The 13,274-nt window shown below is 39.5% G+C and overlaps 1 protein-coding gene across 1 annotated transcript; it reads right to left on the reverse strand.

Moving 5' to 3' along the window:
• Nucleotides 1–4,416: 4,416 nt before the first annotated feature.
• LOC117542426 (sporozoite surface protein 2-like) lies at nucleotides 4,417–6,398 on the reverse strand. Its single transcript, XM_034210084.1, has 3 exons — nucleotides 6,392–6,398; nucleotides 4,809–6,306; nucleotides 4,417–4,724 (listed from the first exon to the last, which is right to left on the reverse strand). Exon 2 carries the CDS (start codon nucleotides 5,885–5,887, stop codon nucleotides 4,835–4,837), a length of 1,053 nt encoding a protein of 350 aa, XP_034065975.1. The 5' UTR covers nucleotides 5,888–6,306; nucleotides 6,392–6,398; the 3' UTR covers nucleotides 4,417–4,724; nucleotides 4,809–4,834.
• Between the last annotated feature and the right edge of the window lie 6,876 nt (nucleotides 6,399–13,274).

Raw genomic sequence — 13,274 nt, forward strand, 5'->3', positions numbered from 1 at the left:
CAGGGTAGAACTGGGTGACTCTTAGTGAAGCTGTCCAACGCCATTAGACAAAATGGAACCACGTGCTAACAAAAAGGACACAGGGTCATAAATGTCTCTCTTTACCATTGGCCTAATCATAAACAAATTAGTGGGAAAAATGTGGAACACTAATCCATCATGTGGAATGTTGAGTTAATTTAAATAATTACTTATGGGTTGAAATCAAATTAACATTAACATTAGAACCAAAGTCAGTTAACAAATTTGACTTGCACAGATCAGTAATCAATACACCATTTTTTTTAGCTCCGTGATGAAAACGATAACAGGCAGGGATGCAAACTTGTCATCAATAAAATATTATTGGGGTATGGACAGGGTTGCTAACTTTGGGTACCTGGCTGGAGTGAGATTTTGATATCATGGGTTTAATTACACACATGCGCACGAAGTGACTGCTATCGTGTCCGTAGCGGGACCTTAGCATATATTTAGGATATATATATATAATATATATATACAAATACACAATATTGGACACAGACTATAAAGGGCACACAGTTTCATTAAATAATGAAAGTCAAACACATGTTTGTTTCCACTGTTTTATTGTGTGCCTGTCGCGAAAAGCAACTTATTGACTTATCGGCTCCCGAGTATTTGTGTTAGATAATCTATGGTAGGGCTAACCCATACAGTGGTGGGGCTCAAATCAGTATTTGAAATGTAATTACATACACGCTATATCGCCCCCTTGTCAGTGAAACGCCACGCGTGAGGTTTAGAATATTTCCCTGTCTCAATCCAAATTGAACTGTATGACATTAAAATAAAATAAAAACATTTGTCTTGTAGTAAATAAAAAGGCGACCTGGAGCCAATCCTGCCATTTCCTCACAAGTGAAAGAGTTCACATGCTGAAAACCCAACCCCCGCAGGGGGTCTGGGGGGATTCTCCCCCAGGAGATTTTTGAAATACTAACATAAAATACACATTCTCTCTTTTAGAGGAAAAAATAAATCCATCTATAACTACGCGACATATTTAAATGAAGCTGAAACTGCTGCTCCTCCCATAGGGAAGAGGCTGTGTGAATTACTTCGAATTACTTTGAAATTACCCCATTGTTCTTTGTGTCAAAATGGAAGGTTTCTGGCTAACGTTAGCTTAGGTACTCAGATCTTGTTCTTGAGTACAAGTAGAAGTACCAGAGTGTAGGAATACTAAGTTACAGTAAAAGTACTGCATTCAAAATGTTACTCAAGTAAAAGTATAAAAGTATTGTCATCAAAATATAGTGAAAATAGCGACAGTAAAAGTAGTCGTTGTGCAGATTGGTTTATTCCAGAATACTATATATGATATGTTTTATAATGATTGATCATGAAAGTGTTCTCAAAGCTGGTAAAGGAGAAGCTAGTTTGAATGACTTTGTATACTGCATACGGTAGCTGGTGGATTCACTCCAGGTGGAACTAAAGTCTGATTAAACACTTGATTAGATTTCACATCATTCATCCACATCTGAAAGTAACTAAAGGTATTAAATACATGTAGTGGAGTAAAAGTACACCATTTACCACTGAACTGTAGTGGAGTAGAAAAATAAAGCAGCAAAACATTTTAGATACTCAAATAAAGTACCAGTATTTCAAAATTGTGCCCAAGTATAGTACTTGTTAAGTTTATGAACTTAGTTACTTTACACCAGTGGCTATACTGATAGAAAGACTAAGCCATGCACAGAGGCATGAAAATACATTTTGAAAATGCTCAACAGTACTGGCAAAATTATAAACTGACTGCTGCAATTAGATGTTCCTCTTTGTGCTGTGGTCATAAAACCCCCAATGGGTCGCGCCGTGGTCTGCTTCAGATTATCTTCTCCTTCCAGAGGTCACGCCTGTCTCTGACCCCGTGTCTTGCGTTTTATTTTATTTTCTTCTTCTGCAGCACCAAGCAGAGTATAGAAAAGGATGTTGAACTATATTTAAAACTGTAATTGAACTTCAACTCATATCCATTATCTGATTCCAGTGGCCAGTTGGAAACAGATAATGACAAAGTTTTCATTTTGCATCAATCGTGCAAAAAGGTTCAATCACCATTGTGTCTAAGTCTTGTCTTATCTGCTTTGTTTCGGAACGTGTTCAATACATTAGGTTATTTTATTTTCATTAATACCATACAATACATAGATTAAGAATAAATGAAACAAATAATACAACATTGACCTATTTGAGCAGACAGATGACCCGCAGTTATGCCTCTGAGGTTCCCGGGTGTAAAACAGAGGCTTTTTTTGCTATTTATTTTCCTTTTGCGGAAATTTAGATTCATTTTACCTTGGCTGTGGACTGATTAATTATTAGTTGTTAAAAAACATGCACAAGACGGCATATACAAACAAACACGAAACAATTATACAAACAAACATGAACCCGCAACAAATATCAGGTGACAGCTAAACTCATCCAGTTTAATTTTAATCCGAATTAGGGAAACTTCAGCGGGGGTAGGGAAATATCAGTACTTATTTTTACTTATTGTTTTTTTTATTTTTATTTTTTTATTTTTTTATTTTTTTTTAAACAAAATCCAATTCAATAATCCGTAAGTTTATTAAACACAGTGTGAATGTAATATTCTGCCACAACCCTTCCCATTTAATAGCTCAATTTAGTTCTTGAGCTTATGGTGTGATTAACAGAAAATACAAGTCTGTGTTGTTAAACATTAATTCAGTTGATGAGCAATAAACTACCTTATTCTCAATCAAAACCACTATGCAAATGTAGTGGTAAAACTGCTCAACCGACCGAGAGCAGAGATATTAATTAATTTAATTAATTCTAAGAACGGAATCTGCTGAAGAGTAATAACCACATTATTCTCAATCAACAACCACTATGCTAATTTAGTGGTGCTCTGCCCTCCCCGATCCGGAGAGCAGAGACTTTTAATGAATTCAGTACCCTTTATTTGAACAACAGCCAAATTCAACAACCCCTCAGTTTATGAAACACAGCGTGACGTAATATTTCGTATCACGTTTCCCGTTAATAAGAGTTCTGTTTAGTTCCAAAACTCATAATGGTGCGATTTAAGAAGATACGACACTGTGCTTTGTTTATCCTCTGCTGCTCCCCACAGGGGGGGGGAGGGGAATTACCCACACCCTCTTCCTGCAGCAGCAACAGGGTGATTTTGAGGCGAGTTGATTTAACTAGTTAAACCGTTGAAATCTCCAGAATTCGGCGATTCGTTTCAGTACAAATCTTTACATTGCTTTTAAACCAAAGTTCCACATTACTGATGCCCTCTTTAAGGTCTCTCCGAATATTTGCCGTGCACACACACAGAGGAAACCAAAAATATTGCATCTATCTGTTCCACAGGTAATTTTATACCGTCAATCACAGAGTCTGGCGAGGCAATGTCAAAATATAGATTTGAAATTACACTCACCAGCTCGACGATTTGTTGGTAACCGTTCGTGACGCCAAAATGTGAAGTAAAAACTTCTTTGCAGCAATGTTGAGCGCATCATCAAATGAGGGAAACTGGATTCACCTGTAGATACACTGATATTTATTGAGAGACAGACAATTACATACGGCCGGGAAATCATCCTAGTTTCACACTGTCCTTGTGCTCCACCAAGGTAATCTCTGCCCCAAAAGCCACAAAACATCTAACCAACACGAGGAGAGGCGGGCTCCCAGAAAGCCCGCGTATAATCAATAGCCAATGCGAGACAATGGTCTGCTTGTCTCAAAGAGATGCTGCCAGGTCAACCCCCCACGGACATAGGAGAAGCGTTTGACCTGTGACCTCAACCTATAGAGGAGTCTCTGACTGACTACAAGCAGATGTTTGCAGTATCACAGATTCTATAAAACAATAAGAAACTCTATAAACAGATCAGATGAAAATATTCTCTTACAGAGAGGGTCGGGGGGTGGAAGAGTTACAGAGAGGTCAGAAGACTCCTGATGAATGACACTGACTGATATCTGATCAATAACATTGTGTATCAGCTCTGTATATAAGGGAATGTAAGGGCACCTTCACCAGCTCCATCATATCTTTGACAAATCCATCCACCTCAGGGCCCTCCAGCTCACCCGTCTTACTCTATAGAAGGAGGCATACTTTTTAATTCTCTCAGTGTTTGTTTTTGATTAACAGTTACACACATGCCTAACAGGACCTATACACATTAGGCCCGAAATACAAACATATGCATTATATGACATCAATTCAGCAGCATGGAATAAAGCATAAACTGCAATGTTTCTGAAGATGTTGTTTTAAGTGATACAAGTTTGTCATGTGTAGTCCAATAAACCTCATTAGGAGTCTGACACTTTGAAATAATATTGGACACTCATCCTTGAAAGTTCTCATAGCCTTTAAGTCATCAAACTTTCAAATGTTAAGTGAAGAACATTCTTAGTCAAGTCTTTTAAACTTGCTGGTCAATACATATATTTGCATACACATTACTGTGAGCTGCTGTTCACAATGTTATTGTACCTAGCCAGGAAAACAAACCCCTGAAGTTCAAAGGAAACAAGCAAGTGGTTGTGGACATGTTCAGGAAGTAAGGGTGCAGCACTGTCTACAGCACAGCACACAAGTCAAGTTTCAAATAACATCCAAAGAGAGTGTGTTCCAAGTATTTTATTAAATTCAAAGTTGATGCCAGTTCAGACTTCTTCCAGGCAAGTTCAGGAACCTGAGAACAGAAAATACAATTTAGAACATTTGCAAAGCATTTCCCTTACTTCATTGTAGCAATCTTTAAGTTAAACCAACTTACAGTTAGGAAGGTCAATGATGTCTGTTCTACACTGGCACCAGTTGCTGCTGCCACCTGGGCTGGTACGGGAATGGCATTGGAATTTCTCTCAAACTACTTGGGTCAAGATTCAAGTGCGAGTTTGAGTCAGTGGGCTGCACATTAGAGCCAGAAGCAACACTTCCTTGGGAAGGAAAGTTCCACATGCCAGCTTTACTTTGGAGCACCCATTGCAGGGGTTTGGCCTGCTGAGGGTTTGAAGGGTATGCAGGCTGGTAGGGCTTGGCCTGCTGGGGATTCGAAGGGTAGGAAGGCCGGTAGGGCTTGGCCTGCTGAGGATTTGAAGGGTAGGAAGGCTGCTGGGGTTTTGGCCGGTACCTAGACTGCAGGGGATTTGAAGGGTCGGCAGGCTGGTAGGGCTTGGCCTGCTGAGGATTCGAAGGGTATGAAGGCCGGTAGGGCTTGGCCTGCTGAGGATTTGAAGGGTAGGCAGGATGCTGGGGTTTGGGTTGGTACCGAGACTGCAGGGGACTTGAAGGGTTGGTAGCCCGCTGGGGATTCAGAGGGTTTGCTGGCTGGTAGGGCTTGGCCTGCACATTAGAGTCAGAAGAAACACTTCCTTCGGAAGGAAAGTACCACATGCCAGCTTTACTTTGGAGCACCCCTTGCAGGGGTTCGGTCTGCTGAGGCTTGGCCTGTTGAGGATTTGAATGGTAAGAAGGCTGCTGGGGTTTTGGCTGGTACCTAGACAGCAGGGGACTTGAAGGGTTGGTAGCCCGCTGAGGATTCAAAGGGTAGGCTGGCTGGTAGGGCTTGGCCTGCTGAGGATTTGAAGGGTATGAAGGCTGGTAGGGCTTGGCCTGCTGAGGATTTGAAGGGTATGAAGGCTGGTAGGGCTTGGCCTGCTGAGGATTTGAAGGGTAGGAGGGCTGGTTGGGCTTGGTCTGCTGGGGTTTGGGCTGGTACCAAGACTGCAGGGGATTTGAAGGGTTGGCGGCCTGCTGAGGTTTGGGCTGGTGGGGCTTAGGGTTGTAGCCGGCCTGCTGGGGCTTTGGACGGTTTTTGGGCTTCTGGGGCTTGGAGTAGGGACCAGAGTGCATCACAATTGCAGAACTTGAAGCAATACCAGACTGAAAAGAGTTTGGATTATGGGGCAAAGGGAAAGCCCACGGGGCAGCTTTGCTTGGAAGGACACCATTTGCACTAGGGTTAGCTTGAGGTAGTTGGTTTGGCTTACGAATTATTGGTTGGCTTGGCCCGTAACTAGAAACACTTCCCTCAGGACTGTAACCACCTACTTGCCTTCCATGAGAGCCACTATAACCTCCTGCACTTGGTGCAGCAGCTGGCTTCAGAGTCTCAGATAAAGCCCCATCAGCATGAAAGGGTGAATAACTACCCAAAACCCTCTCAGGCTGTGCTGAACTATCATCACTGGAAGTGGAAGCGGGTTTAAGGCTTCTTGAAAAATCAAAGTGAGGTGTAATGCCACTGGAGCCTCCACTTCTGTAGCTGAGTGCTAAAAGGAGAACACATTTTTTAAAAGACAGCCTTAGAGGAAAATTATACATTTCAATTGCAGCTTGTGAACCATAAATCCTTACCCTTTGCTTGCTGCCCAAAATCAAGAGTGAGATCACAAGAACTCTAAGAAAAGAGGAATTAAACATGAGCCAACCAAAAACAGTTAAGTAGAATAAATATAAGAAATCTGCCAAAATAAGAATATCTTACCTCACACACAATCCAAAACCCATTTTTGTTGTAAAACTGAAACCAAACAGTCTGTAAGCAGTGTGCAGCAAATACAAAAATAATCTATTATTTCAGATTCATGACTGCTGCAAAGACAGTGGTCCTTTTAAAGTGTCGTTTCATGAGCTGACCAATCATCGCACTGATGAAGTCATTGGAATCAGCTTGGGAACTCCGCCCTCTGGCAACCTGGGCAGGTGTCCACACTTTAGCTAATTTGACACATTTCAACATTTCATTCTGTCAGCAGATCTGATTCAAAAGTCAGTTTAACCAAATGATAACCTTTACCTGGCCGCTAGGCAAAATTCCCCTGACAGGCGATAATAGTTTGATCGTAGTTTTGTTTTTGTTTATTGAGGTTTTGATTTAATTTTCCTCCTTCAATTCCACAGAGGTTTTAGTAAGACCCAGAAACTAAGACCTAAAAAGTGTAAGCTTTTGATCTTAAAACACTATGAAATGACAAGCTGTATTCAAATCAAACACATATATATATGTATACATATTAACATATGTTTAAGATTTAATTTATATATATGTTCCACTGCAAATAAGATATTGTTCTCTTCCACTGAAGTTGAGATCTTATGGGACCTTTTACCACTGTATGATTACTTAAAAACAAATGTTCTTGTGATTTGAAAATGATTTTGGAAGTGTTTTGGCTTATTGAAAACCACATATTTATATCACTGCTTATAATTAGACTCAATTACTGTAAATGTTCTTTCCTCCAAGCAGCCATTGATTATAGGGCCCTATAAAAGTCACCTGCAGTGACTGAAAGCACTTTTAGGAGCACACTTATGGTTTCAGTAAAGAGAGACACAGCTGACAAAGACACAAACTATTTTATTAGCCATCATTCATGATACTGGTTTCACAAAAAATGTAATTCAAACAATGTTTCATTATTTTTTACATTACAAAGAAAATAAACTATTTCTATGTCCCAACATTTACCATTATTTCAATTGCTAGATATTTTAATATAAATATTATAGCAATATATAACATATTATATATATGAGCATAAACACATGTAGATACATCATTCTTAAAACACCAACTGAGAGCCACTAATTGAGGCGATACTGCTAAAATAGGGAGGTAGAAGTAATGATTTAGACTGGAGTAAAAGAGTATAGTAAAATATACACATTTAAATTGAAAAAGGAAATAATTTAGAACTGTACATAGAGAGAAGGAAGATGGAAAGAAGGATAGAGGAAAGAAAGAAAAAGCTGAGTTTGAGGCCGAGGCAGAGAGCCAGCTCGTTCTTCTGGATCTTTCCGTCTCCGTTGATGTCGCAGTGACCCATCAGAGCTTTCCTGAACTTGTCCAGGTCTGTGCCACTGATGCTGGGCTGGAGGAGAGTGTGAAGTAAAAACTTCTTTGCAGCAATGTTGAGCGCATCATCAAATGAGGGAAACTGGATTCGCCTGTCAATACACTGATATTTATTGAGAGACAGACAATTACATACGGCCGGGAACTCATCCTAGTCTCACACTGTCCTTGTGCTCCACCAAGGTAATCTCTGCCCCAAAAGCCACAAAACATCTAACCAACACGGGGAGAGGCGGGCTCCCAGAAAGCCCGCGTATAATCAATAGCCGATGCGAGACAATGGTCTGCTTGTCTCAAAGAGATGCTGCCAGGTCAACCCCCCACGGACATAGGAGAAGCGTTTGACCTGTGACCTCAACCTATAGAGGAGTCTCTGACTGACTACAAGCAGATGTTTGCAGTATCACAGATTCTATAAAACAATAAGAAACTCTATAAACAGATCAGATGAAAATATTCTCTTACAGATTCACTCTTTTTATCAATCTATTGATAACCAATTAACATTAGTCTAAGAATATTTCAGTCAATACTTAAAATCAATAAGCGTCTTCAGAGTTGGGTGAGCTCAGATACATTCATTACATTAAAAATAGAACAAGATTGAAAAACATTTCAATCACCCTGATTGAACACAGTCAATCATAATAAAAATCATCTCTCTTCAGTGCTTGGCATCTTTTGTCAAAAGGCACAATAATAAACACATGAAATACAACAATATTATAGCAAAATATATGTTTCAAAAATAAGATATTTTATCATTTATCACTCAGTTAATCTCATTCATCAAACACAAATTCTAAATCATCTTACATCTCAAAGATTTACTTTAAGGCAATTACTTATTAAAACACAATTAGAATTTAGGATTTATAATAAATCCAATTGAGGTATTAAATCAGAATCATGAGAGATCCAGCTAAGGTTCCTAGTTAAGGTATACATTCACAGTGATGAATCGATCAATCTGTAATCTGTAAAGTTACAGTGTCCTCAATCTTTAACATTACTTTACGTTTACTTCATTACGCTTTATTCAAGAGTAAGGCATGATATTTAATTAATTACATTACTTCAACTATCAATCATTATGTCATTTCAAAATCTGAAGGGAAAACTAAACAATTCTCAAAATGTTTAACAATCTGAAGAATCAAACATTTTATTGTATAACGACCTGAAAAGGAAAAAATCAAAACATCTGTTCTTTATTCAGAGCATCAACTGTAATCAATATCAAAACATCTGTTCTTTATTCAGAGCATCAACTGTAATCAATATCAAAACATCTGTTCTTACCTGGTAATGATTAAGGATAGTAACATTGTCTGTTATAATATTAGAAATATCTTATTGTCCAATACCTTATAAATCTGAAAATATCAATTAATTAATTAGTTTAGTGTGAAAGTGTAATCTGATAAATATATTTATCACCACTATTTAACACATATCTGTTCATTGGGAATACAAAAACAATCATTAATTGTACATCTGTAATCATCTGGTCATTCAATTCAAATGTTATCTTTGTACGAGAGCTAGAAGACATGTTTTCCTCCTCTCTTTATGACACAGAATGTCTGGTGTGTAAAGGCATCCTGATACTGTAGATTAGCACTGAGGTGCTGATTGGCTCAAAACTCTTCTTCATCAGAGCGCCCATAACTCAATTATCTGTAGATTAGCACTGAGGTGCTGATTGGCTCAAAACTCTTCTTCATCAGAGCGCCATATCTCAATCCCCCCCAATTGCTCTGCTTTTGTGGCTCAATTCAGTGAGCACTTTATGATCTCCCAGTGAAACAGAGGCTCATCTGCCTGCATTCCTTCTGCTATCTGCTTGAGAGCAGTGCACCTGCCTATTCCAAGTGGCACATCCAGATGCCCCCCCCCTGTGATGGGAGAGGTTATGAAAACATCTGCTCCTCCAAGAAACATGAAAACCTTGTATGACGACCTCTGAAACCATCGCTCGTCCTGCGAGCGAAAATGAAGAAGCATCCCATCTCATCAGAAAGTTGAAGATTAGAATCCTCTCATCTCGAACAACCTCCTTGCCCGTGGATAAGTTGCTCTCTGCAGCCGCAGAGTGTGATCCTCTCTCTCTGACCCTTGGCCTTCAGAGCTCTCCTAGTTATTGGGTTAACACTTGATAGGGATGTTTTCCTGAGTGCAGACAACTCAAGGTAATGGATTAGCACATTATCATTCAATTACAAAAATAGGATAGGCCCCCTCAGAATGATTTGGGAGCCTTCCTGAGACATGCACATTATAAATGTAAGGTTTGTGTTAGTCATTTAACATGCAAGAATCATATACTCATCAGTCCAAAGCAGAGAAATGTTATTTTAAGTTAAATGTGAGCTAGTCCCTGTGGAATAACCCTTTCTCAATGATTCTAAATGTTATATTAATTCACCATTTACCGTTTGATCAAGGATTAGTTTATCAGAAGTACATTTCCTCTTCCATAAAACATAGGTTTGAGAAATGAATGTTCCAATATGAAATCAATTTCTCAATTTCTCAATATAATTTGACTCTTCCCCTCTTTTCTTACATATTGTCACATATGAAATAATAACTCAGGAGTCTATTTAAGCATGGTATTGTCTATATAAGCTATTAATCGAGAAAACTCAGAGTGAGTATGCAACTCGCAAATATCTCTCCTCCTTCCTATCCCTCTTTACTCACTTTCCCATCTCTTTCTCTCTTATTTCTGTTAGATATGAAGGAAAAACATACAAGTCCATGTAAGCATCTGAGTTACCACCGTTACAAACGGTGTGCCGTGAGGCAAGTCCGGGTGTGCCGTGGGATTTTGTGACAACCATACATTATTTTTTCAATATACAACTACACAAAAATAATCATTTATTTTTCAATTACTATATCAGTACTTTGTAGGTTTATGTACGTAATCTGCGCGACTTGCGCGTCCACATCTCCACGTGCAGTGCTGCATAAACATGGCTGAGTCAGCGATAACTATCGAGGGGTGGAGGTATGCCCATTATTTTTATATCACGCAGTCTATTCTTCTTCTCTGTCTTCCGGTTGTTGCCTGTATTAAATGACAAATACACACTACCGCCATGGATTTGATATGAACGAGGCGGCAGTTAGCAGCTAGCGGCTAGCTAGTAATGATGTAGTGATATCGGTAATATTAACTCCATTTAATACAACATTTACGGTACAAGATTCAATCATACAGCCCATGTAGTATGACAATGAATTACAGCAAACATGTGCAATATATCCATTATTACAGCTCCGTGGGATGGCAGTAAGACGATATGGATCCGTTCCCATTGTGCATCCATGGGTAAAGATAAACGCAACTCACATTGGTTCCTCATACAGCATCTCTGTAAACTACGTGTATTCACTGAATTTCACTCTCTGCCTTTAACGCTCGTTGTAGCTCCAAAAGCTCCAGCCAGAGCCTGGCTCCAGCACCCTCCCTGTGAGCACAGTGTGCTCTGATTGGTCGGGACACGTAACATGAACGTGCCGGGCTGCGCGGTCCCGTGGATTAGATGCGCGTTCATAATGCAGAGGGAAATAACTCTCAGAATAACGTTATTAGCAAATGTTTTACAACTTGAGGAACGAATGTTTTTTAATAAGGGCTATACAAGTGTTCATACTGGGTAGTTTATTTAGTTAAAAAAATTATCCAACGAGTTACAGACCACTCTTTCCCCATATAAGTCAATGGGAAAAGTGTTTTCGGGCCTGGCAACCAAACCGGAAGTGTAGTACCGCCGTTTGGCCAGCACGAATATTTTCATCTGAGTCCGGCGCACGACCTGGGGGCTTGACTACCGCCGCCTGCTGGTAAGGAAAGTTATTGCCACTCACGCATGCGCAGTTTGTACGTGCTCGGCGAGGAAAGTAACGAGTAAAGTACCGAGTTACTTTATGTAGATAGTAACGAAGTAGTGTAATATATTACATTTTTTTTTAAAGTAATACATTTATAATTTGTAGTTCCGGACCATGGACAATGCAGCTTCCTTGCATTGACAGTTGTCTGTGCTGAATTTCTGCTGAGTTTCTTTTGCCTCATTTTCTATTTTGTGACCCGTCTGGTGTAAATGAGTGTGTTGCTGGTTTGATGAAGCCTAATTTGATAAAGTTTCAAATTAATTTCGGAAATATTTCGTAATATAGTTGTCTTTGTCACATTTTATTTGGCATTAGTAAATAATTATGCACATTTACAGATACTTTACATTAATATGAGTGATAACACGTGTTATCAGGGCTATCTTTTCACAATAGGTGTGCCTTGAGATTTTATTTATTTTTGTCCTTTGGTGTGCCTTGGGCACAACAAAGTTTGGGAACCACTGGCATAAATGATAGTGGGCGTCTGAGGGTGTCATTACTGAGAAATGTCAAAGAAATTCAAAACCTTACATTTTAAAACAGGTTTGCATTCCTCCACTTAAGGTGACGGTATCATTGGAAACAATAAAAACGAACTATTTTGATGTAGAATTTATAAATTGAATCGTTAGAGCAGAACAAAATGGTTGTATTGTAGCCTGAGTTCCGTGCAGCCCTAGTTTCAACAGGTGTAAACATGGTCCATATAATGTGAATACATGCAGAAGTAGACAGTAAGAGGCCCCTGACATCAGGCGTATTTGTTAAAATAGTAGGGGCTCTTCACTCTGCATAGCAGTATGAATAGCCTTAAAAAAACAAACAACCCACTCCGTGGTAACGAGAGTCATATTTCTGACCCATATGCCCTAAGTGAAGCCGTTAGTCTCATCTAACTGACCAAGGGTTGGTGCTGGTGTGACAGTTCCAAGGTTCAGAATTCCAGCTTCCAGTTCATGGCTCGGTGGGGGGGAGCAGACCCACGTGAGACAGTGTCAATGGCTGTATTATTCAGTGTGAGGAGCGTCATTCTCTCTGGGAGCAGGAAATGGTGTCCATTCTCGGACCAAACCATTAATGTCATGTAGAGCAGCCATAGCATCTCTGTGACTGCACTCAGCCGGACTGTAGCAGGGTAGAACTGGGTGACTCTTAGTGAAGCTGTCCAACGCCATTAGACAAAATGGAACCACGTGCTAACAAAAAGGACACAGGGTCATAAATGTCTCTCTTTACCATTGGCCTAATCATAAACAAATTAGTGGGAAAAATGTGGAACACTAATCCATCATGTGGAATGTTGAGTTAATTTAAATAATTACTTATGGGTTGAAATCAAATTAACATTAACATTAGAACCAAAGTCAGTTAACAAATTTGACTTGCACAGATCAGTAATCAATACACCATTTTTTTTAGCTCCGTGATGAAAACGATAACAGGCAGGGATGCAAATTGTCATCAATAAAA

This window comes from Gymnodraco acuticeps, unplaced genomic scaffold (assembly GCF_902827175.1).
Source record: "Gymnodraco acuticeps unplaced genomic scaffold, fGymAcu1.1, whole genome shotgun sequence".
Classification (NCBI taxonomy): Eukaryota; Metazoa; Chordata; class Actinopteri; order Perciformes; family Bathydraconidae; genus Gymnodraco; species Gymnodraco acuticeps.